The 27,517-nt window shown below is 38.8% G+C and overlaps 1 protein-coding gene across 5 annotated transcripts in view; it reads left to right on the top strand.

Annotated features, from left to right (window-relative positions):
• Positions 1-27,517, top strand: part of sox5 (SRY-box transcription factor 5) — a 291,386-nt gene that overhangs the window by 135,704 nt on the left and 128,165 nt on the right. For all 5 annotated transcript variants that reach the window (XM_065268644.2, XM_065268643.2, XM_065268647.2 and 2 more), the window contains one exon: positions 23,008-23,080. In XM_065268644.2, the coding sequence (XP_065124716.1) occupies positions 23,055-23,080 (26 nt within the window). In that variant the 5' untranslated portion in view covers positions 23,008-23,054. The remainder of the gene's footprint in view (positions 1-23,007; positions 23,081-27,517) is intronic.

Genomic DNA, 27,517 nt, shown 5'->3' with positions numbered 1-27,517 from the left:
CTCTTGTTTTCCTCCTCGCTCTTTTCGCACACGCGTGCTCAGGCACACAGCTGGTTCGTTGTTGTCTCAGGTCTAAATAACAAAGCTTTAGCAGATGGTTGTTTTGGTGCCAACGCAAAGGCGATCTATAGTGCTGTCACCATGGTCACACATACACACACAAACGTTTAATCACACGCTTACTTCATTCTTTCCGTTTCTCATTACAATGCTTGTCAAGTATACAATGCTCTCTTATAGTGTCGTACCTGTTGCATAGTGGTGGCCCTACTGTATTTTGCCGTGTTGCAAAAAATCTGTCCTTGTTTGTTTACTTTTGTTTTGGATCACACTGATAATGCAATTTTGTTTCTTCACAGACTAAACTCTATAGACTTTCTTCTATTGACTTTTCGGATTTCTTTGGATATTTATGTTTTTAAAGGGATCGTTCACCAACAAATTACAGTTCTGTCATTATTTACCCCCCCCCCATGTTGTTACAAACCTCTGATGAACACAAAGGAAGATATTTTAAGGAATGTTTGTAACCAAACTGATCAGAAGTCCCATTGTCGTCCATTGTAGGAAAAATACTGGAAGTCAATGGGGCTCCTGATCAATGGAAAACAAGATAATTAAAGGGATCACCCCAAAAATGTTTCTGATGAACACAAAAGAAGATATTTTGATGGTAAGCACACAGCTAATTGTACCCATTGACTTCCATAGTAGGAAAACAATATTATGGAAGTATTGTGATAAAAGATGAAGAAGATATTTTGATAAATGATGGTTAGAATTCTACCTGTCGAATTTCATCGTATTTGTTTTTCCTTCTATGGAAGTCAATGGTTACAATCAGGTGTGTTACCATAGTTTATCAAAATATCTTCTTTTGTGGTCATGAGAAAAAAAATCATACAGGTTAAGAACAACATGAAGATGAAAAAATGTTGACAGAATTTTCATTTTTGGGTGAACTATCCCTTTAAATTAGGTGATTAAATTTGCTTCAAGGATTCAAGTGTGCAGACAGTTTATTTATTTCTTGAACTATCCCTTTAAAGAAAAAAATTATAAATATAAATAAAAATGGTAATTATATTTACTACAGACTATTCATAACCTTAACTTTTTTTCTGGAATGTGTCCAGATGTTTCAGCCTCACAATATTTTTTCAGATTTAGTTTTGGGGGACGATTTTCTGAGTGTCAGGAAAAAAGGTCAACCGGGGCAGTACCCTTTAAAAAGGTCATAATATGTACCATTTAGGTACAGATTTGTATACATTTGGTACCAGTATGTTCCTTTGAGGTACTAATATGCACTCTTTGGTACCAATATGTACCTCTTAGGTACTAATATGCACTCTTTGGTACCAATATGTTCCTCTTAGGTACTAATAATTATGCGCTCTTTGGGACCAATATGTACCTCTTAGGTACTAATATGCACTCTTTGGTACCAATATGTAACTCTTAGGTACTAATATGCACTCTTTGGTACCAATATGTACCTCTTATGTACTAATATGCACTCTTTGGTACCAATATGTACCTCTTAGGTACTAATAATTATGCGCTCTTTGGGACCAATATGTACCTCTTAGGTACTAATATGCACTCTTTGGTACCAATATGTAACTCTTAGGTACTAATATGCCCTCTTTGGTACCAATATGTACCTCTTATGTACTAATATGCACTCTTTGGTACCAATATGTACCTCTTAGGTACTAATAATTATGCGCTCTTTGGGACCAATATGTACCTCTTAGGTACTAATATGCACTCTTTGGTACCAATATGTAACTCTTAGGTACTAATATGCCCTCTTTGGTACCAATATGTACCTCTTATGTACTAATATGCACTCTTTGGTACCAATATGTACCTCTTAGGTACTAATAATTATGTGCTCTTTGGGACCAATATGTACCTCTTAGGTACTAATATGCACTCTTTGGTACCAATATGTAACTCTTAGGTACTAATATGCACTCTTTGGTACCAATATGTAACTCTTAGGTACTAATATGCGCTCTTTGGGACCAATATGTACCTCTTAGGTACTAATATGAAGTATTTGGGACCAATATGTACCTCTTAGGTACTAATATGCACTCTTTGGTACCAAATGTACCTCTTTTAGGGATGTTAACCGATGACCGTTTGACCGATGGTTGACCGTATCAACGTTAACCGGTCAAAGTTGTCGGTTGTCGGTTAAAAAAAGGGATCTGTAAATTAGGCTATTATAGACAGTGGACTAAACCCTACTACAGTTAGTCATCTCTTTCTTTCCAAGATCATTTTGTGTGAAGTGAACAAATCCCTCACACTCAGTTTTTCATAACTGGTCTGTTTGTACTTTATAAACCAATAAAAAAACATTTGGCGTGAGGTCACTGCGTTTGGTTTCGCATGCTCACAAGGTTTGCGAAAAGTAAATGCTACAGGCTATTTTTTGATAAATTCCTTTATTCGAATAGTAAATAAAATACAGCAATAAAATAATTAAAATTAAAGTCTCTCCTGGTTGTGTTCCAAATTATTAACATTTATGTCTTTTAGGCTAACAGTAAAGTGCAGAGTAAGTTTTGTTTCTGTAAATCCTCAGCCATGATTTTTACCACTTTATTAAGTTTAGAATGCTTTGTAGAAAGCATTTCTTTAAAGTGAATTTCGTTTTGTATAAATTGTATCTTAATTTTAATAAATGTTTCATCAACCAAATGCATGTATTTAATAAATAAAAAGCAAATATAGCAGAGTATATAATTACCGGTCGGTGCATGAAGGCGCCGGCACGGCGCGTTCACTTGCATTGCATTGTTAATTAGAACGCACCTCATCATAAATAAATAAAACTCAGCGTAGGCCTATATGCGTCATACAAGCATTAAATATCTTTGCTGCATTTGTTCTAGAACAAACACAGTGCGAGACCTGCTTTGGCCGGTGCGTCTTTTACACATTCTGAAGGTGCCCGTTTAATCCATTGGTTTTATCGTGTTGCAGTCTATTAGGCAACATTCCGCATAAGATGGGTTTAGATTTGGAAATACATTACATCTATATTTCAGTGGTAACAGAAAAGGGGATGATGATCACCCTATGTCTTTATTATTACTACCCCAAACTAAAGCGCAGTCTCTTCTGAGCTGTCATTTTCTTAAATGAGCCGCGGCAATTTTCAAATGAGCTTCACAAACGCCTTTATTTTCAAGTTCAACGCGATCACCTAGTACCTAAACCATTTCGAAACTAAGCACGGCGCCGCGTTTGCGGGACTTATGTTTCGCGCTGTAGGGGATTTAAAAGTGTTGTGAGGTCTGTGTGTGTGTGTGAGCCGGAGGCAGAGCGCAGAGAGATGCAGGTTGCGAAATTGCAGGCGCGGCTCGAAATGGTAGGTATGTGACAAAAAAATATAAATACTAGAAAATTCATATATAATTATAACCATATGATAGATAATAAAAAGAACTTTAACATGGTTTTTAAATTATTAAAATCGGATAATTATTAAGAAAGTTATGGAATTTTTTATCTCGAAAATTAGGGGGCATTTTTGTACCCAATTAAAAAGATAAAACTATGAAAAACTGTGACCTCTTCCGCTTGACCAAACACTTTAAAATATCATTTTCATTTGCATAATTCAAACACCACATTGTAGGTAATTAAAAGCCCAACAAGATTAAGATGACATCTTTTTAAAAGATATATAAAAATGTTATTATTTTTGATTAACCACTAATTAATGAAACCGAGAGCATCAATCCACGCATATCTTTCCATATGAAATCAAAGCCCTCTCAAATAAAATTGCTGTATTTTTATATATTAAAGAAACATTTAATTGTTTCTTTAATATTTCTTAATTGACTAATAATGCTGGCGAGCAATTTAAATGGTCAGATATTATTAATACATTCATTGATGATTATGTTATTTATCATTCATAAATCAATAAATGCATGCATGTTGCATGCATGCATTTATTTATATGTTTGACAAAATTATGCCAATAATGTAATCTAGAGAGTCTAATCCTTCGTTCTGTATGATTACTTTGAAAAATACTGCACGGATTGATGAAAACGGAGAAGTTTTGGATGCCAATATGATTGAATGGGCGATTCTGCTTTTGAACAACGTCACTTGCGGATCTTAAAAAAGCACATGCGAATGTTACAATCAATCCCAAACTTCACCTAATTCAAGTTAAATGTATATTCTATCAAAAGTATTTGGTTTGAAACAAAAAATACTCGCCTTCATAGAGGATTTCAATGCCAAACACGAGAGAAATTTTGCTTCGCTTTTAACTTTCTTCTTACGACAGCAATCTTGGAAATTCGAACGTGAGAATCAACGTGAGGAAGTAATTTATTTCACTAGTATATGGGCTTTAGAGGTATTCACAAAGCAAAGATATGACAGATTTCCTAAGTCACCAACGTGTCTGGCGCTGAATACCTGCTGGGAACACAGCCGTGGGAACAAAGCGCTCGTGCGTATTACGTCATTTTGTCACATACCTAGAAATGGCTGTTATTTTAAATAGCATAGCATATTTTAAACTAATAGGCCTATCGGTTAACCGGTTTCAACCGGCTAATGAGGCTCGGTGGCCTGTCAAGAAAATTTTTCGTTTTCGCCATCCCTAACCTCTTTGGGACTAATATGTGCTCTTTGGGACCGATATGTACCTCTTTGGTACTAATATGCGCTCTTTGGTACCAATATGTACCTCTTAGGTACTAATATGCGCTCTTTGGTACCAATATGTACCTCTTAGGTACTAATTATGCAATCTTTGGTACCAATATGTACCTCTTAGGTACTAAAATGAAGTCTTTGGTACCAATATTTACCTCTTTGGTACTAATATGCGCTCTTTGGTACCAATATGTACCTCTTAGGTACTAATTTGCGCTCTTTGGTACCAATATGTGACCCGTCACGGAAACCAGGGACTCAAGTCGGCAGCACAAGTTTCGAGAAAATGAGAAACAAAGTTTTTTTTTCGAAATTTTGTGATTTTCGTTTTATTGCAGAATCTGTTAGTTGAGATCACGAAGAAGCCTCTCCATGTTTGAGATATCAGTTTTTGTATATTTTTAAAAGCGTACATTTTGCGGTTAAAATAGGCTTGTTTTTCCGGAGATTCTAGCGTGCAGCGGGGGGCGTCATTGTCTGTGTGTATATTTACATACTGGATAAGCTTGTGTTTTCGCCTCCGCCCCCAAAGGGAACAGCGTGACTATTAAATAAGGATAGTTCGCCCAAAAATGAAAATAATGTAATTAATGACTCACCCTTATGTCGTTCTAAACTCGGAAGACCTCCGTTCATCTTCGGAACACAGTTTAAGATGTTTTATCGTTAGATTTAGTCCGAGAGCTTTCCCCTTCATTGAAAATCTATGTATGGTTTCCATGTCCAGAAAGTTAATAAAAACATCATCAAAGTAGTCCATGTGACATCAGTGGGTCAGTAAGATTGTGTTGATGCATCGAAAATACAGTTTGGTCCAAAAATAGCAGAATTACGACTTTATTCAGCATTGTCTTCTCTTCCGGCTCGAGCGTGAAGTCACGTGACTGTAGTGACGCGCTGCCCTGTTCCTCAGACATGTTTGCTAAGTTTTTTTTTTTTCAAACTTATAGCCTGCGTCTCCCCAGACTGTAAAGCTCGGGCGCACAAAACAAAAGAAAAATAAAAGAAGCTGGGGCGGAACAAATAACAGTCAGCCGCATCATACGTCAGCCGCGTCACTGACTTTATGCGGCGCCGCAGACAGATGACGTCAAAGTACCGCGAGAGCTCTTCAAGAAATCTTAAGGAGTAGTTTAATTTCGACTCGCTCTCGCGGTACTTTGACGTCATCTGTATGTCAGTTCTTGCAGCGCAGCATGAGTCCAAACACACAGAAGTTACACAGATATAGTTGTATTCTTCATATAATTGGCTACATGTTTTGTCTATCAATATTTTCCATGAAGTCATTGGCTGATGGAGGAACGAGCGAGCCATTGGTAACCTCCCTAAAGGATGTCACGTTTTCGACGGCGCTGTTTGGATGATCTATTATACTACTTCCCTATTTTAAATACAAACTTTGAAGGCAGGTTCATGTGTTTAACGGAGTGTAAGCTCATATACCCTTACATGTTACGATTTAAATAGTCTTCAGATTATATATTATATTGTATTACCAGACATTCATGCGAAATCTGATGTAAACAATCTATATTTCACGGATTATACGCATTTGTGGACAAATATGGTACTTGGATAATCTGAAACAGACTGGATTCGACTTGTGATCCCCACAAAGGTAAAAGAGTCATGTTTATTTTTGCGGGTTGTCATTTGGTCATAAAATACTACATATGATGCTAGCACATCTCAAAAAGGGTTTTACAGGGGGCATGGCTTAGCTAAATGAGATGTAAATGAGCCCTATTGTCTCCCCCAGCTGAAAAGAAGAGTCCCTTTCGTCTCGATTTTCTCGGTTTGAGTATTTCTGAGTTCCTATATTCAAATGGCCACAACTTCTCCAAATCTTATCAGATTTCCATGTGTTACACATCGTTGGAAAGCTTAGAAACTGCACTTTCAGAATCTGTGAATAACTCAAAATGCCCAGATCCGACTTGTGTCCCTACTTTCCGTGACTGGTCACATATGTACCTCTTAGGTACTAATATGCGCTCTTTGGTACCAATATGTACCTCTTAGGTACTAATATGCGCTCTTTGGTACCAATATGTACCTCTTAGGTACTAATTATGCAATCTTTGATACCAATATGTACCTCTTAGGTACTAAAATGAAGTCTTTGGTACCAATATTTACCTCTTAGGTACTAATTATGCAATCTTTTGTACCAATATGTACCTCTTAGGTACTAATATGAAGTCTTTTGTACCAATATGTACCTCTTAGGTACTAATTATGCAATCTTTGGTACCAATATGTACCTCTTAGGTACTAAAATGAAGTCTTTGGTACCAATATGTACCTCTGTTATCCTTTTAAAAATGATATTCACAGTTACACTACATTTCAGTGCACATTTAAGTTTACGGACGATGTATTGTGGGGCGGTAAAGATGCTGTCTTTACTTTTATCTTGTATTCACCACACTAAAGGCTACGCTAGTCGATAAAAATGATTTTAAACCCAATAAACCCTATTTAACATGTTGAAAAGTATATTTGCTCCTCAACAAACTGTGTCAATAATCTGTTGTGATGCTCCCATATTTTTGTGTCACGGTGGCAGCTCGTCGCCATGGCAGCAGAGGAAGTGGATGCTTCGCTGTGGTCATTTGGCTTGAAAATTTGATCTCCACACCAAGATCACTGTGAAGATGTCACAAATCAAATTACTCTCATTGCGGAACCAGGACAGCCGTGCGTGCACAAACACACATGAACGCTTATAGCAATATAAGATGACTGGGTGCAAAACGCCAGTCCATTATACTGTTTATTTGCCCTGGGTAAAACCAGATGAGAGTTTGACTGTAGCTTGTGGAGCAGATCTACCTTGATTGCGTATTATTTTCTGCCTGCCTGCTGATCTCAAAAGGGGTAATGTTGTTTGTACAATAACATCCATACGTGTTGGTATTTTAGATTTCAGGTAGATGGATCACTTGTCTGCTCCAAGTATGGATAACCTTATGGATTTGAAGTTCATCAGTTGTGTAGCTACCTTCTCTCATTACCAAATCATGTTCATGAGCCGTTTGAAGCATATTGCAGGCAACAATTGCAGTCTGAATTTGCAAGTTCCCTGATGCACTAGGTTTTAACACTGAACATTAAATTGTGTGCGACTATGAGCCGACAAGCTAAATAAATCCTTGCTATAAACTCCACAAAAGATGCCACTTCTACTGAACGCCTGGGACTCCATTACATGCTTTTTTCTTTTTATCTTTGTTAAAGCCAAAACTCAGTTATACACTGTTAGAAAAAAATTGTCAAAATATGTACCCCAGCTGTCACTGTGGCAGTACCCTTTAAAATAGTCCTAATATGTACCATTAGGCAAAAATACAGTGGCGTGGTACAGAAAAGTGTTGGCCCCCTTCCTGATTTTAATTTTTTTGCATGTTTGCCACACTTAAATGTTTCAGATCATGAAACAAATTTAAAAGATAACACAAGTAAACACAACATGCAGTTTTTAAATGAAGGTTTTTATTAAAGCGCAATAACAAAATCCAAACCCACATGCCATGCCCCCCACCCCCCGTTAAAACATAATATAACTGTGGTTTATCACAGAAACTCTAGCCACACCCATGCCCGATTACTGCCACACCTGTTCATAATCAAGATATTACTTAAATGGGACAAAGTAAAGTAGACCAAAAGATCCTCAAAAGTAATTGAGATCTATCAGTCTGGAAAAGGTTATAATGTATTTTTTAAAGCTTTGGGACTCCAGCAGACCACAGTGAGAGCATGGAACAGTAGTGAACCTTCCCAGGAGTGGCCGGCCCACCAAAATTACCCCAAGAGCGCAGCGACGACTCATCCAGGAGGTCACAAAAGACCCCACAACAACATCCAAAGAACTACAGGCCTCACTTTCCTCAGTTAAGGTCAATGTTCATGGCTGCACCATAAGAAAGAGACTGGGCAAAAATGGCCTGCATGGCAGAGCTCCAAAATAAAAACCGCTGCTGAGCAAAAAGAACATCTCGTCTCAGTTTTGCCAGAAAACATCTTGATGATCCCCAAGAATTTTGGGAAAGTACTCTGCGGTCTGACGAGACAAAAGTTGAACTTTTGGGAAGGTGTTTGTCCCATTACATTTGGTGTAAAAGTAACACAGCACACCAGAAAAAGAACATCATACCAACAGTAAAATATGGTGGTGGTAGTGTGATGGTCTGGGGCTGTTTTGCTGCTTTGGCTTCTGGAAGAATTGAATTCCATAAATTTTGCTTGTCTACCAAAAAATCCTGAAGGACAATGTCCGGCCATCTGTTTGTGACCTCAAGCTGAAGCGAACTTGGGTTCTGCAGCAGGACAATGATCCAAAACACACCAGCAAGTTCCCCTCTGAATGGCTGAAGAAACACAAAATGAAGACTTTGGAGTGGCCTAGTCAAAGTCCTGACCTCAATGCTCGAAAACCCTCCAGTGTGGGTAAATTACAACAATTTCAAATCAAAAATGCTATAAGGATGCTACGTGTCACCAGTGTTAGGGAAATTTATTTTTAAAAGTAATGTATTACAATATTAAAGCAACACTATGTAGTTTTTCAACCTTTAAATAATGTCTCAAAAATTATTTCAGTGATAGAACAACTCTTAACTGGACAAATTCTGCTGCTGCAGCAACCTGAACAGCCTCCTAGCTGCTACAAGCACACTCTGAAAGTCGAGGTGGAGGGTAGAGCACACAGCCCCGCCCCTCCCCCTGCCTGCAGAAGAGTGTCTGATACCAGGCACTGTTGCACTTTTCAACCACATGGGGGAGCTGTAAGTCATTTTTCACAGAAACTACATAGTGTTGCTTTAAGTTACTCCTTAATAAATTAATTAAATGCGTTACTTAGTTAATTTTCATAGAAAATGCTTAGATTACTTTTAGGTTACTAGTTACTTTTGCGCTACTTTTTCTTACTTGGCTGAGGCTTTTCGAAATTGCATATTTCCATTGCAAAAATGTCAAGATCTGACCTACCATTTCTGTTTCTCACTCAAACTGTCCCCGCTTAGGCGCGCATGTATAGAGTGCGTAATTCTACGTGACTACGTTCAGTTTAATTTAATACATTATTTTTTTTAAATCAAATTATTTAAACTGAAAAGTAACTCATATTACTTTTTTTTTAAAGTAACTCAAATATTTATGTGTACATTTATGAAGTAATGCGTTACTTTACTCGTTACTTCAGAAAAGTAACATTATTACGTAATGCACGTTACTTGTAATGCGTTATATCCAACACTGCATGCCACACAGGAAAAATGTGTTGCAAAACACTAAACAACTGGGAATCACACACTACCAAACTGTCCAGTAGTTCCAAAAACCTAAAAACATGCTATACTGTTTTCATTTTTGTTGAGCTTTGGACTCTGCACGCTCCATTTCCATCGGCTGCTCACTGGCTCACAATTTCAAATCCTCCAAAAAGTCAGAGAAAACCAAATTACGGCAAAATTCAGGGCTAAAGTCGTTCAGTGTAAGACCACTGTAAAATAATCATGGGTCAATAGGCAAGTAGCCACTCACTCCAGAGGTTCGCGATGCTTGGGGACCGGAGCTGCTGTCTCCGTGGTAACGGTGTGGCACTGAGGGGATTGAAGGCTGAAGTTCAGCTGTATTGATCTCTTGCTGTTCCCCCTGTGCACAGTCACTCTGAAAAATTGAGAACGCAATAGAGAAAGTGAAAGTGACTGAACGATGGAGTCTTCCATTTATTTTCCATGGCGCACCAATGCACACATACCAGAGAAGGAATATACAGTGTAAAAACTATATATAGTTTATTGCATTGCATTGTAACCATGTCCAATTAATAGCACATTATTTAATGCAAAACTATTTTAACTACAGTATGTTTCCAAATAGGCCTTAGATTCTGTTTCAATGGAAACATGCAAGGTTTTATGTTCAAATGTTTTATACAAATTTAAAATGCACTGTAAATCGATGACCTCTTTACTTCACAAGTCATGTTCTAAAGCAAAATGTCTCACTGTTTGTTCAACAGGTTAAAGTTCCCGCTGTCTCTCCATCACTGCAATTTCTCAAAGCAACCCACCCACCTTGCCCCTTTCCATTTCTCTTGCTTTTCTTTCTATTCGATCTTCAAATTGTATCGCCATGATAGTTTCATATCTGGAGGCAATCTCCTGAGAAGAAAGCCTTCCGCGCTTTTATACCAAACGCCTGTAATTGCATCGAGTGAATTTTGAATGAAACGGATAGAAACCTTGACCAGGTGTCGCCCCCTTGGAAGAATCCAGGTGCCTGTTAGCGAGCGAGCGATCCAGAGTTCATTGTGAATATGTGCCACACAAACCCAAACAAATTGGCTCGATGCATTTTGTAAAGTTAACAAATTAACATCCTCACATTGGGGTTCATAGCAGACGCGTCGCCTTCCCCACATTGTTCGCTTTTTGACATTAGTAGGAAAGACGTAATGGTTTCTTTTGAGAACGATACTAAGATGATGGAAAGAGCGAGTCGCGCACAAGCAATCGTCCTCGTGTTGCGTGGTATGTCTTTTAAAAAAAACTTTTTATTGCTTTTCTTGTTCACTGCCCGGTTGAATCATGGCTAGTTATCTGTTCAAAGCAGATCCGAGGACCGTTAAGAACTTTTATGGGTTGTTAGTTAGTTTTAAACCACTGATGGTGGAAGTGTCCAGTCTTTGAAAGGCAGAGACCAGAGACAGACAGTGGCGGCAGTCCCCCCCTCGCTATGGTCTTTCTCTGGGCCGCAGCTAATTGTAGAGAGTTCAGGAAGCCCATCATTAGCACTCGGAGCCACACATGGCCACCAGATGTGTTACTGGCCATAGAAGAGTGCCACGTTTCTCTCTCTCTCTCTCTCTTTATGTCATATTCTGTGTCCCTTTCTCTCTCTTGCATGCCTCCCCCATCATCTTCTAACTTAATAATCTGCCTTTTGTTTCCATGCAGACTATTGTTCATTAAGATGGCCCCTGCCTTGTAAGAGAAGTGACTGGGTACTGAATAGCATTCTTTGTAACAAAGACACAGAGAGGAGAGAGAAAGAGGGTATGGGGTGGAGGGGGCATCTGGGGAGATTTTGTGTGTCCCTCTGGTATTTTTATGGCTTGTTTGTGCAGTCTGAGAATCGGACATTGTAGTGTGGGAGAGTCACTGTGCGCCTTTCGGTTTGTCTACAAGCTACAGATACTGTATAGGTGATGTTTGCCATTTTTTAAATGTACGTTGACATGCAAAGAGACTTCAAGCTATTAGGAATCGAACCCCAAACTTTTGACCCGCCATCATATTCCAAGCCTATAAAATTACACGTGACCATGGAAGTGTCCTTGTACGTAAAAGTATTCACATGTTTGTATAATAGTATTTGTGCGCTTGCAATAATAGACCATCCTCAATTGCGGATAAAGAAAATCGCCCATTGTTTAGGGGGCTTTGCTCCGATGTCGGAGTGGCAGCGGTTGCCATGACGCTGTTTACAAACACTTCTCTCTCTCTTTAGCCTCTCTTCCCCTCAAGCGGAGGAGCTGGTGGGGAGGTGAGCGCAATCGATTCTCAATCGAAGCGACATTACTGTGTTTGGAAGCTAATGCACTTTCGACTGAACTGGAAGAATGAGGCGGGAGGTAAAAAAAACACAACAAAAACCAGTCGGGGAGTGTGTTACGGCGAGGAGAAGAAAGGGTTGTATTGAGGCGGAAGAGATGTTCTTGGGGAAGAAATCAATTAAAACGAACCTTTAAATTACACCGCATGGCCGCGCCGCGTCTGTTAGGGGCAGGGGGACCGCTGTGGTCCGAGCGGGCGACGAGCCGCTGGGCCCGCAGACCGCTGTGAAAAGTGCTGCAATAATGGCAGACCAGTGCGAGATGCGGACTTGCTGCAGCTGAACTACCTTTGTGTGGGGTTCTCTTGGTTTAGCGCCAAATCTTCGCTGTATATGGATGGGATTTCAGTTTCTTGCACAATAACTATTGTCGCCAAGCAGATTAAGAGAATTGTATGGAGGTGTTGTGCACACATACTGTATAAACCAGAGCCTCTCAATTGAATATGTTTAAGTGTTATATTGGAAAATAAACCCACACAGACGCAAACCAAAGAGCCTGTTAGGAACTCAAAAGGAGTTGATCACTTAAAAATACCAAAAATCTTTAAAGAGCACCTATTTCATTGCTAAAAACAATGCTATTTGGTTTAAAACAATGTGTTTGCTTGGATTATGGTTAAAAACAGGAAATGTGACGCTCCTTACCATCTTTGAAAGATTCGGTCACAATATAATGCTGATTGGAGTTAATTTAAGGCGCATTCACACGGGGCGTAAGCGTTGACGCTTCCCATTCACTTTTAATGGGTGATGTCAAGCGTTTGCGAACTGAATTGTGGATCCGTCGGCGCCGCGTCACTGCCGTTGCTCGCGGCAGAAGTTGAACATTTCTCAACTTTTCAAGCAGCAACGCCAGCGTCAGCCAATCAGATTGCCTTATGCAAATAACCTAGGCAGAGTAAGCCAATTACGTTTATGGAAGACCGGAGAATGTGCTGCGGCCACTGTGATTGGCTGTTGCCCACGCTTCAAACAAGCCTTCCGTCAAGCGTTAACGCTTTTGCCCCGTGTGAATGCACCTTTACAGGCTGTGAGTCCAAAGCGAGAGGAATTATGATAATGGTGGTCTTGTCTACATCAACAATCCCAGGAAGTAAACCGTTGCCTACAATCCGTGTGTTTGTTGTAGGCCAAGAAAAAAGATTTACGTTGGAGACGATAACTTGCGTCATCGTTTACTTTGAGGTTTGTACCTTTTGCATATCGCTAACATGTACTAATAGACACCAAAGGAAATGTAAAAACGTGAATCGGACAATAGGTGCTCTTTAAAAGTTTTAGATTTATTTTTGCTACCTTTGTTTTTATTGTCCTATAAGAAGCTTGGCAACTCCTGGTCACGTATTCCATCATTCTAGACAGGGCCTCATTTCCATGTTTTTCCAAACCTGTTCCAAACAGATCTTCCGAGGTTGTGTGTTGTATAAAATGATACAATATATGACGAGGGCCAAGCTTCATAAAATTTAAGGTGGTACAAAATATTCTTCACGGCGATGCGATAGAAGAACGATTTTTCAATCAGTGAAAGGTTTCTTTATGGGATTATTTATTTCTCACCTTTTTATAGTAAAACTGAAAGGTTTTTTGGATGTTAAAGAAATCATAAAGCCAAAAATCGTTCTTCTATGACATCATGTAGCACCTTTAGGTCACAAAAAGGAACTTTGTGTCCCCTAAAGCTTTTTGGTTTGAGGAACTGACTTACATTTAAGTTCTTAGATGCCCAAACTTGTGACGACGGGTGAGAAAATGAAGACAGATTTTTTGTCTAAACCAGTCTGTGATAAGGTTCATCCCCATTGTGTAGTGGTAGTAGATGGTTCTTTAGTTGGGGACCGGGATGAGCCCCCTTGTGGAGCTGCACCGTAGGCCCTTTCACTCTATCACAAAGACAGGCCTGTACCCAGAGTCAGGATGTCCTCAGATATGCGTCCGCACCACAGTGTCTTGTTTGTACAAGGCTGGCCTCAATGTTGTGCTGTTCTACAAGGCCATGTGGCTAGACGCAGCTGAGTGCCTCTCAAAGGAGCTGCATCAAAGGGCCCTGTATTGAGAAACAGGTTGCTCGCGTACCTGCGCGGTATCGCAAAAGAGGCCGTCTGTTTAGAAACAGGAGGGCTGTATTAAATGAAACATATTCAGCACTCACAGGTAATTACATCAGCATGTAAAAGTCTAATTAGTGATCTCCAGCGGGACACATCTACTGACACTAATTAAATACAGTCAATCCAGGATTCCCCTCTTCACATTTACAACCCCAGTGCACACATCCAGAAAACTCACACATTGTGCACACAGGTGAGGGTGTGTTTGTATATACTGTAGAAGTGTGTATGCAAGGCTTAGCAGTACAGTTTTTACTATTGCTGTACTGTAGTCAGAACAGTAACTCAGATTTTGACTTGCCCTGTGAACAACCTTACTAGCCTTGAAGAGCAGCGTATATCTATATGTGGCAATAATATATGAAGAGTTCAAGTTCGTCTGTTTTCTTGTAAATTAGCATTTTTTATCAAGCTCTTATGTTTAGGTTCAGTAATCTCACTTTAATGGCAATGAAAATGTTGTTTGCCTTATTTTCACAAATGTCACTTTAGTCATTTCTTTGGTATTTAACTCCCCGCCAGCGCCAGAATTTTTATGATTTTTACAAAAGTTTAATGCCTTCCAGAAATTTTAAGTATATAAACATACAATATATCAAATGAAAGATCAGACCCTCTGTTTTCAACAAAAAACTGTTTCATCCTAACTTTATTTGTTCTCTTTTATCACCTCTCAAATATGAGTAGGTTTTATGGGTAGCAAAAAACTGAGATAATTGCATTTTTGTAAAGGACTTTTGTTAATGTGTGTCCACACTAGACGCGAAAGAGGCGGCAAAAACTATAGTTGGACGCTTGAACATTTTGAGTTTACTTGCTTCATTCACGCGTGAAATTCTAGTTATTTGAGACATTCACGCATAAATTTGCGTTAAAGGAGTGGCTTATGTAGCTCAAATTGAGTAAACTTTCCAGGTTGTTCGACCTCATCACTAAGTTTCTTACAAACAAAAGAAGAGATCCTTTTAATTCCTGTGAAAGTACAAAGATGTCTCAGTAGCGCTGATGATTGTCCTCCATTGTTGTTTTGTTTTCCTCCACTCCACCTGTAATCACGTCACTGCTAGACGCGGCACGAAAAACCGCGAAAGTTCAGATTTTTCTACTTGCGCAGATCACAGCAATGCTGAATTTGCTCTGAACGCTCCATCCGCGCCGCGACATTTGCGCTTACCGCACCGCAGGATGCCTATTTGTGTCTTTGCATCGACTTAACATGTAAATCACTCGCGCTTGCCGCCTCTTTCGCATCTGGTGTGAACGCATCATTAGAGATCAGATTCAGAACGATGATGAAAATATACCCAGAGTTTTACTGTTTTTGGATCAGTGGATGCTTTAGTGTTTTAAAAGTTGTTTAAGAGCGCCACCTAGTGAATCATAGCGGAACTATGGATTGACGTAAAAACTTGTCATTGGCAGGAAAGCAGTTTTTCTTAGTTTACGACATAACTTGTCAATGGCACAGAAAGAGTTAACAAATTTCACTGTATTTTGCTGGAAAAAAGGGCATGCAAACATCTACACTTCTAAAAAAATCTCGAGTCACTCTTCACTCTCCTTTCTGAATAATGGTTAAAGGATAAAACATTCGGTCAATATACTAATATATTCGTTAAACCTCCTATAACCGGGGAAAAAAACTCTAGCAGCTCAAAAATTGAAATCCAAAATATGTTCAAACTTTGCTAAATCGTTTTGGCAGGATTAAGTGAATTTGAAGCAAAAGTATTTGATGAACGTATACAACAAGCATTCCGTCAATATCATTAGCTCATTTTTTGACAGAGGTGACATTTAGCGGCTTTTGCATCTTACTTTTCAGTCACAATAAAGTTTTTATTATTAAAGCATGGCCTGACATTTAAGTACTAATGTTATTTTGACTACACTTTAGAAATATGAAATGCAACCTAAAACATTTAAAGACCCACTGAAGTGCTTTGTTGGTTGCGTTAAACTAATTTCCACTGAAACAGGAAGTTAGGGTTGAACTCCTCCCCCTTTTAAAATAGCCAATAGCATTTAATTTACATTACAGCCTGGAATTTGATAAAAAGCTGCAGAATGATGTCACAAAAATCATCTATCAGTATTGGCAGAAGTGCCAAAAGCATACAGTTTTGAATGCTTTTATTTGAATGTTATTGTAATATAATCATTCTCCATTTTGATTTCTCGGGGACTAGATCTCATATTTACAAATTATTGTAACTGATCCTTTCCAAATCCTCATCTACATTAACCAGCCACGTTTTGTAAACCCTAGTATAGAAAAAAGCCAAAGGAATAGATATAGATCGCCCACAGCTGAATGTGCGCATTGTTTCTCTGTCTGCTTCAAGGTCCGACCGAGGGCCTCCCTTGGCATTTTTTCGTATTTCAGTCGCTGCCCTTTGACCTCGAAGTCATCCTCTGATGAATGCGTGTGTGTTTGTCTGGTTTAGGGTGACTTGCGCGTGGTTACAGTACTAATTTTCGAGCCCACCGTTTGTGTCTCATTTAATTAAGGCCAAGGCATGGCAGACTAGATGTGGGCCTCTCTTACGTCTGCTCTGTATTATATATCGAGCTTCACACACACAAAGTCACACACATACACACGGGCAGGAATTAGCCCCAGGTCCAGTTTAATCGCTTTCTTCCTTCAAGTGCAGGCATGGGGGGCGGAGCATGCTAATTCCGGCGGGGGGTCGTCAAGGTAGCGAGGGGCTGCAAGGGTGGGACAATGGCAGTGTGCGGGGCATTTATTCGAACCATACCTCTGCACATTCCTCCACAAAACACAATGAAGCGCATTATTCTGCTCGACTACCCCCCTCCCCACTTTTTCCGACCCCTTTCCTCTTCTCTCTCCAACAAAGAGCCTTTCACCCGGTAATGTCTAAACCTTCTAGTCCCACTTACTAACTGTTCTCACCTTGGACACACAAGTATATACACAAACGCATGTCTGTATATATACGAGCCAATGAAGCTGCTTTGTATATAGTACTTAAAATAGGAGTGCCGAGTGTTTTGTTATAAACCTTTACTGCTTTAAAAAATAGTTTGCCTATAAATTATAATTCTGTCATATTTTAGACACCCTCTTTTTTTCAGTAAAAGACATTTTTTTGACAAATGCCAAAGTTGCTCTTTTTCAAACAATGAAGTAAAATTGCCAAAAAACTGGGGCAATACCCCTTTTACCTAAAATAGTTCATATTAGTAACTAAAAGGTACATACTGTTACCAAAGAGTGCATATTAGTACCGTAAAGGTACTGAAATCAACATACTGTACTTATATATTTGTACCTAAATGTTACATATTAGGGCCTTTAAAAGGCTAATGGGTAACTTTTCACTTCGCTGTTGGTTATGACAGAAAATTATTAGAAACAAAAGTTTTGTGCTTCAATTTCAATTTTTGGGTGTACTGTTCCTTTAAGAAACTGGATTAATGGATGTTTGTCTTTTTTACGATGACAACCCCTCAAGATCTGCTCATTTTATCCATCGGGTTTCTTCATCTCTCACACCCTCCCATTTGTCTTACACGAATGACATGGGAATTTATCTTTGCATCTGTTTCTTAACAAGCGTAGTTTATCCTTTAACTCCTGTCCTGCGTGTTTACATATTAGTGACTGAGAGAGAGCAAAAATCATTGAAAGCGTTTTATTGCACTCCTTCGCTGTGTAAACAACAGCGAGCAAACAGTGTCATACTCGAGCGTCCAAATCTATTCCAGAACCGCTGGGCAAATTAAAGCCATCCTTTCCCAAGTAGCAGTGAACGAATCAGCTGTCTCAATTACGATAATAACCAGCAGCATCCTTTCAGATTCCTACACAACAAAGCAGAAAGTGAATCGCATGATGCCACTTGTTACTGAGGTCGTCAGTCAAGCAGCTCAGCTAATTATGACAGGATTGCAAAGCACTGAATTTACCCAAGAGAAAGACAAACACACACTGGACTGGATTGGGCATCCCCGGCGCTATCACGCACATTGTTTCTCATCTAACCGGACCTCTGCATGTACTGTAGCATACTGTAGGTTCCTGTATGTGAGAGTAATGGAGTTGGTCTGTGAACACGACTGGCTTGGATGGCGTTTTAACGGTTGACTGCGTCTCTGTGCGATCGAGGTCACTCGCCAGACGATTCTATTTACAAGTAACAGCCAGTGTCTGAAATTGTACATCTGTATTTTAGGAAACGAGAGGCTGTTGTACATTGTGTGTGTGTAGAGCGGGCCTGATTGAATTAAAATAATTAGAGACAGCTCACAGTGTCAGTATTAATCACATTGCAGTCTCATTATGGACCCTGTACATCATTCCTTTCATCTGGTAATGATCCTAAGTCACCAAGTCACACATATTAACCCACATCCCAAATATCTCTCTCTTTCTCTGCCTTTTCACACGCACGCACACACACATATATACATATACAGTATATACTGTATGTCCATATTTTACCTATTATGGTTTGAAACAAGTGTACATTTTTAGATGTATTTGTACGTTTCAATTCTGAATAAAAACACATATATGTGACTCTGGACCACAAAACAAGTCATAAGGGTAATTTATTTTGTAGATTTATACATCATAAATTATGCTTTCCATTGATTGCTTGTTATGATAGCACAGTATTTGGCTGAGTTACTATTTGAAAATCTTAATGAATCATGAAAATAAGAAAAAATCTATAATTTTGACCCATACAATGTATTGTTGGCAAATATACAAGTGTGACATATGATTGCAAAAAATGACTTTCTACCTTAGTATTTTTGTCTTGTTTTCAGTAAAAATATCTAAACATTCTTAAATGAAGATTCTTGTTCTTGATAACCAAAACAACCCAAGAAAATAAGTCTAGTTTTTAAACCAAAAATATCAAATGTAAATGATTTTGTGAATAAAACAAGCAAAAAAATCTGCCAATGGGGTAAGCAAATTTTTCTTGAATTTAGTGTTTAAGAAAAATGTTCAAGATTTTTTGCTTATCCCATTGGCAGATTTGTTTGCTTGTTTTATGCACAAAATCACTTAAATTTGATATTTTTGGTCTAAAAACTACACTTATTTTTTTGGGCCGTTTTGCTCATCAAGAAAAATCATCTTAATTTAAGAATTTTTAGATATTTTTACTGAAAAGAAGACAAAATACTAAGAATTTTTTTCTTTCAAATCATTTTTTGCAGTGAGTCAGAAAGTAATTTTTTGCAGTGTGGTTTTGTGGTTCAGGGTCACATATTATTATTATTATTTTTTTTTAAAGATATATTTTGGGCCATTTTTGCCTTTATTGGATAGTAATTTAGGAGACGACAGGAAAGTATAGGGTGAAGAGAGGGGTATGGGATTGGCAAAGGACCTCGAGTCGGGATTCGAACTCGGGTCGCCAGAAGTGCGTCTGCACCATATGTTGGAGCACCGTCCACTACACCATCGGCTCCGACAGGGTCACATATTATTAATAGGGATGCACTTATACAAAATGTTTGTGCCGGTACCGATTTTCGATTACATAGAATGAAAATTACTGACAACTTTGTCATTGTGACCCAATTCAAACTAAGCAAGATGCATTCTAAAGGAGTGTGTACACCAAAGCATTTAAACATGGCTTAAAACGCCTGCCGGACACCGACTGCCAGCTGCCAGCTTTTTTTGCCGTCTGCCAGCTTTCTTTCTGCTTTGTTTATTAGTCATTGTACGATGCGCCAGTTGGTTGTTGTGATGTTTATCCCGCCCCTCCTCCACTGTGATTGGACGGCCGTGTGAGACATGACATTGACGAGCTGAGCTTTTCACCCAAAGTTGAACATTTTTCAACTCTCTGAGCACAGAAAAACTTTCTGCATGAAAGAAATGCCAGCTGCTGGCATTTTTTAAAAGGGAGCATGTACACCGAACTGTTTAAACGTGCCTGAAAATGGCAGGCGGACCCCCAACTGTTGGCGCTTGCCAGCGTGTTTTCAGCTAAGCATTTGGTATTATACGTCTGCTTTGAACATCAGTATTATATTTTAACTCTGGGCGCTCAGCGTTGAGTCCAGAAAAAATGCTGGGTGCTCAGCATGGAAAAAACGCCAGCTGCTGACATTTTTGAAAAGCACATTGCTTCCATTGGAAACAATTGAAAACATACACCGGCCGCCGACATAAACGCCTTGGTGTACATCCCCCCTACAGCATTTTTCAACCTGATCTCACGAATTTCCGTGGCATAGTCACTGAGTTTGTTGCTCATTTTTCCGTGGCATTCTAACGGATCTCCGCATTTTTCCGTGGCCCTGCCACAAACTTTCTTTTCCGTGGCATTCTCACGGATTGGTTGCTCAACAGTTTTGTCCTATTTTCTTACCATTGTCGCCTCGGTTTAGAGTACGATTTACACAAAATGACATCCCTACCCAACGCCAGCCGACAATTGTTTATAGTTTAGAAAATATAAAAGAATACATCAGAAAAAATAGTATAAACCAACACTTAAAGTGACATAATAACGCAAACACCAAAAAAAAAAATTGAAAATAATTTGGTTTGGAAAAAGCAGTTGAGTAACCAATCCGTGAGAATGCCACGGAAAAATTAGCAAAAAATTCTGTGACTATCCCAACGAACTTTGTAAGATCATGTTGCCATTTTTACAATCCTTGGCAGGATATAATCTGCTCGTCAACTGTTTTTAAATAATTTACCAATAGTGATGAATCCGTAACTGTTAATATGTAAAATCCAGAAGAACAAAATAATCTAAAGTTCATAATCGAAAAGGTTTTAATGTGAAAGATCTTTCTAGAATGTGCTGTCTTTCTTAATTTATGGTTTAGATGACAAGAACTGAATTATGAGGGCAACCAGGCCTATGCCATTTTTGAGTTAGAGTCATAGAGATGGCTGAAGCTTAGATAACAACTGCAAGACCATTAAATTAATCTCTTTGACAGAAAGAGTGGTAAGAACAAAGCATTTGCATCTGGGCTGGAGATCACCTTAAGGGATGTAAAATCCCCAGTTTACAAGAATATGGTCTGATAAAACCAAAAATTAACTTTTTGGTCCTCAGGCACTGTGTTTGCCCCAGTCCTACCACAGAACATTGAATTGAGGACACCAACATTGAAGCATAGCAAATACTTTGGGGATCCTTTTCTGGAGCAGAACCTGGAAAACGAGCAGAGCAAAATAAAAAAAAGAATCAAATTGAAGTTGAATGTGTTGGACTGGCTCAGTCGAACCTCAGACCAAATCATTTCCTGTAAAGTGACATTTTGGAGTTCAAAGACTTAAAGGAATATTCCATTTTCTTAAAAGAAAAATCCAGATAATTTACTCACCACCATGTCATCCAAAATGTTGATGTCTTTCTTTGTTCAGTCGAGAAGAAATTATGTTTTTTGAGGAAAACACTGCAGGATTTTTCTCATTTTAATGGACTTTAATGGACACCAACAATTAACACTTAACTCAACACTTAACAGTTTTTTTCAACGGAGTTTCAAAGGACTCTAAACGATCCCAAACGAGGCATAAGGGTCTTATCTAGCAAAACGATTGTCGTTTTTGACAAGAAAAATAACAAATATACACTTTTAAAGCACAACTTTTCGATTAGGTCCGGTCCAGCGCGACCTAATGTAAATGCGTAGTGACGTAGGGAGGTCACGTGTTACATATATAAAACGCACGTTTGCGGACCATTGTAAACAATAAACTGACACAAAGACATTAATTAGTATCAGTTGACATACAACAACGTAGGAACGGTCCTCGTTCTCAACACTTGTAAACACTGGGGCGGAGTTTCGCGTTCGTCCTCTGTGACCTCTTGACGTGATGACGTATTGCGTCGGATCACGCTAGTGCATGACGACCGGATCTAAACGAGAAGTTGTGCTTTAAAAGTGGATATTTGTTATTTTTATTTGCAAAAATGACAATCGTTTTGCTAGATAAGACCCTTATGCCTCGTTTGGGATCGTTTATAGTCTTTTGAAACTCCATTGAAAAAACTGTTAAGTGTTGAGTTAAGTGTTAAGTGGTGGTGTCCATTAAAGTCCATTAAAATGAGAAAAATCCTGCAATGTTTTCCTCAAAAAACATAATTTCTTCTCGACTGATCAAAGAAAGACATCAACATTTTGGATGACATGGTGGTGAGTAAATTATCTGGATTTTTCTTTTAAGAAAATGGAATATTCCTTTAAGCAATTTTGCCTTCATAAAAAGTTGAAAAGTCAAGAAAGATAAACATCTGACGTAACTGCTGCCGACTCTGGTTCAAGCTGAAGTTATTCTCAAATACTTCACTTTGTTGTTTTTAATTTTTTAAAATTAATTTTGTAAAGTATCAAATGTTTCCTTCGGCTTTTTCTTTGACGACCGGTTAAGTTTTCTGTTAAGTGCATTACGGTTCTTAACACACAGTTTTTGCAGTAATTGGTGTAACACAATAAAAGTAAAAACAAGTCAATTGAACATGAATGCTGTTTACAGGCACTGACTACCTTTAATTCAATAACCGAAAATTCTTTAATGTTTGTGTTGCAGACTGTTTCAAATAATCTAACCACACTTTCACACTGTCTGCTGGGGGAATGAAGACAGGTGAAGCTGGAGACAGGTAAGACCTCCACTTTTTGGGCCACTTTTGACTTCAAAACACAGTAAGATTAAACTGGAATATATTTAGGCGAGGGTCATCTACATAATGGATAGACTTTTAAAGCCGACATACTATGAAATCTGACTTTTTCCTTGCTATAATTGGGTCCCCAGTGCTTCTATCAACCTAGAAAATGTGAAAAAGATGAACCCAGTAACTTAGTTTTGGTAAACCATTCTCTGCAAGCATGTGATATATGATACATATATTTGACATCTTAAAAATGTCCCCTTTAACTAAAGGATTAAATGTGTTTTTTAGAACAGTATCAGGCTGGGGCAAATGGTTTTGAATGTTAATAATTTACAAAATGTATTTATTCAGTATTTGTTGACCAAAACAATGCTTTGATACAGTACTTTTATATGTTGCCTTTCAGATTTTAGCTGTTTCGTAAAATGTTTAATTATTGTAATAATAATAATAATAATAATATCTTTATTTTGTATAGCGCCTTTAAAACTCATTTCTCAAAGCGCTTAACATAAGTAAAAAGTTAGACATATAAAATAGACATGGTGATAAAAAAAACACATAATAATAAAACAATGGAAGTAAAGAATTAAAAGGAAGAATAAATTAAAGTAAAATAATAAAACAATTAAAAGTAACCCTTAGAAGCCATAAAATAAACATTTAAGATACAATCATAAAAAACTACAAGAAACTCTATATCACCCAAATGCTTCCTTAAAATAATGAGTTTTAAGTGATGTTTTAAACCTTTTCAGGGAAGCTGCATTTCTGATCTCAGAAGGCAAAGAGTTCCATAACTTTGGGGCAACTGATGAAAACGCCCTATCACCCATTGTTCTTAAGCGTGTAACCGGAACAATTAAAAGACCAGCATCAGCCGAGCGAAGATCACGTGCCGGGATGTAGTGTTTTAAAAGCTCAGAGAAATATTGAGGAGCAAGGCCATTTAGTGCCTTGTAAGTCAACATCAGAATTTTAAAATCAACACGGAATTTGACAGGGAGCCAATGCAGGGTCTCTGCATTGTTACCTTTTATAGTTAATAAAAACAGTAAAATCATGTTAATCGGATCCACAATTCAGTTCGCCAACGCTTAACGTCACCCATTAAAAGTGAATGGGAAGCGTCAACGCTTACGTGTGAATGCGTCAACGTGTCAACGTGGGAAATAAACTTTTTGGGACAATAATGGTCGGAATTTTAAATACATTTTCATAGCCGAGAAGACTTTATTTGAGCTAGTTATTTACAAATTGCTAACTTCATGAATAGATATGGAAAGATAAACTAAAATTAAATTGAATTGAATTAATATCAGTCAGGTCGACCATATAGTTCCTTATTCTGCTTTATATTGTAGCAAGGCTATTGTGAATGAAATGAAAAACATAGTGCTGAATCCCCATAGTGCATAGTGATTAATATCTGGTCTTGGCTTTGATTCAGGTGTCTCTGCTTTTATTCCTCTGTCCTCCTCATTACATGCAGAATTCCTGTTTACACAACAGCAGAAGGGAAAATATATTTAAATATGAAGAAAGCAGAGCAAATCTCCAGTGTTTTTAATGTCATTATTCATCTTTTTCTTTTAATGACTCTGAAATAATTATTTGGTTTGAGGAGCGCAATCCCTAATAAGGTGTAGCGAACAAAACAACAGGGGCAACCGGAGCGACGTCTTTGAGTACAGCCACTGTGTTTGTTAATGAATGCAGGTTGGGTTAATGACGAGAAATAGACTTCAAACGGCGGATTGAAGCCGCCCGGCTCAGATGAGGGCCTTTTTGATGCTTTTTCATAACTGCTTCCAAAGTCACATATGAGATGAACTGTGATTGTTCAGAGCTTATCATTGTGATATCACAGTAGATCTGTAGTACAATTGTGTTACTGCTCTCAGTTATCATGTATTCCCCCGATCACTTGCAGACTTTAGAGATTCAGCGTGACGCCGTGCGAAATCGTTTAACAGGTCTGCTGAGGTTAACAATGTGGGCTGATTTGGAATCGCTTTTATAGCTTAAGGCATCATATTGTAAGCAGACTGGTAATAAAAGGCCTTTAGGGGTTTTTTTTTAAGCAAATTTTGTGATCGGGTGTCTTTATGGGTCAGGCACCGTTTGTTGTGATTCATGTGTGAAGTAAACCCTGGAATACATAAATATACATGATCTCTGCAGAGGATGGGGGCACTCTTTGCCCCTAATTCAATGAGAGGATTCATTTTTAAAAAAATACTAGATCAACTGGTCCACCTCTCTAACTGACTAGTCGACCATTGTGTCACATCCTTATACTGTAGAGCAGTGGTTTTCAAACTGGGGGCCGGGGCCCCAAGGAGGGCCGCGAGATGGTGCCAGGGGGGCCCCAGTTTTATGACATTTTATGAAATACATAAATTTATCATGAATTCTGTGTAATTGAACCTAAAAAAATAAGGCTACTAACCAAAAGCACTACTTTTTTGTATAATTTAATATTTTTTTTATTAAAATGTTGAGTTTTAGAACAGTTTTTGTCACAAATTTTCTTTGTGGGGGGCCGCGAAGGATTGCACCGTACACAAGGGCGGCCGCACGCTGAAAAAGTTTGGGAACCACTGCTGTAGAGGACTTTATTGCTTCCTCCAATGACAACAACTCTGTCTCTGTCTCTCTCTCTCTCTCTCTCTCTCTCTCTCTCTCTCTCTCTCTCTCTCTCTATTTCACTTTCTTACTGTGTCTTGTTTGATGTCATAAGTGTGTGTTGTCTAGCTGACTAAGGGCTGTTTAATTTGATCTAACCAGATGAAAACAAACAGTCTGTACCATCACTCATCTCTCTCGTTGTCTCCCCAGGACTTCTTTCCTCCAATTTCTCCTTTCTTCCTCTCCGCCTCCCTCCTTTCCAGCCTACTTCTCCTCTCATTCTTTTGTGTTCTCATTCATTTTAATTTTTCCAATTTCCCCCTCTCTCTCTCTTTCGTTTGTTCACTCTTTTGTTCTCTTAATCATTTAAATCTCTCTCTCTCTTTCTCCCCCATCCTGCTTTTCTCACACAATAATTGTGTCGCGAAACACCTTTGCCTGCGCGTTCGGCCCCTGAGCCCAAGGGCCAGCGCGCGTATGTGTGCGCGTCTGAGTGCGTGTTTGATGTGTAGTGTTGTCCGCTCGGCTCTGTGCGCTGGTGAGAAGGGGATCATTATGTGCGCTCGCATTCGAGTCGTTTTTATTTAAGACAGCAGACAATGGCCTGGTGATTGAGGAAAACAGCAGGCTGACAATGAATCCCTGTGTCTGATAATGCAGCACCATCCTGCCGGGCAGCTTTAGGAGGGCCCCGGCTCATTGTGGCTCCGAGGAGAAAGGGAGAGAGAGAACAAATCTGCTGCTTAGTAGGAGGAATATTTTGTCGTGGTATGTCATTATTTTGCAAATTTGTATTATCTCATCATGTTGTCTTCATTGTAATTGCGGCTAATTAGAGGGCTAGTTAGAGGCCGGGCTTTGAGGCTAGCTTTAGCGTGAAAGAAGCCCGCCGATTAGCACTCTTCACCGGAGGAAGCACAGAAAGGGGAGATTAATCTGGTTACCTTGACGACACACTCGCTTCCATCTGCGAGGAACAATGCGGTTTTGTTTCTCCGGATCAGTTCAGATCAACAGAACGTGGTGCTCTTGCCTTAACAATGCCGAATTCTGTCTAACCTTCAGCGGCCCTCTTTATTCGGGCCCCCCTGCCACCTTCACTCCTCCTCTTCCATTTTTTCAGCCCCTGATCACTTCACTCTCTGTCTTCTTTTGGTCTTTGTATGGGTGTATTACGATGAACATTTGGGTTATTTTGTCTGTTGGACTACCTGTCTTCTCAGTACTTCAAAGTTAGATAGTTTCAGTACTCGAGTATGAGATTGTTAATATTGGGTAAATCTTCCAACTAATTGAGAACTCAATATAAGATTTGACTTCTTGAGTACTTAATCTTTGGATTTACACATCACTTTTTTTGTCCAGCCAATTCACCAATCCCCTATGAATGCTCACAGCTCCTGATTGTTAAATGCAGTTACTGTCCCAGGCACCAAGTTACCATAAACAAGACCCCCATTGTCCAATACTCAAAAAATTCTGCCCAAGGAGTTATTCAAGAGCTTGGCATAACTATACTCATGAAAAATGGTTAAAATATGTACCCCATACTCTTTAAAAAGGTCCTAATACACCCAACTAAAGGATTATTAGGAACACCTGTTCAATTTCTCATTAATGCAATGGTGTAACACTTTAGGCCCCTTAGTGTCAATTGGGCATCGTTTAAATGCCACGGCCTACCTGAGCATTGTTTTTGACCATGTTCATCCCTTTTAGGGCTGTCACTTTTGTGAAAAAATCATTTTCGATTTTTAATATATAAGTGTTCATTGAATCGATTGTAAAATC

Source organism: Paramisgurnus dabryanus, chromosome 1 (assembly GCF_030506205.2).
Source record: "Paramisgurnus dabryanus chromosome 1, PD_genome_1.1, whole genome shotgun sequence".
NCBI classification, from domain to species: domain Eukaryota; kingdom Metazoa; phylum Chordata; class Actinopteri; order Cypriniformes; family Cobitidae; genus Paramisgurnus; species Paramisgurnus dabryanus.
The sequence above is the reverse complement of the archived record's forward strand: the minus strand, read 5'-3'. Positions and strand labels throughout refer to the sequence as shown.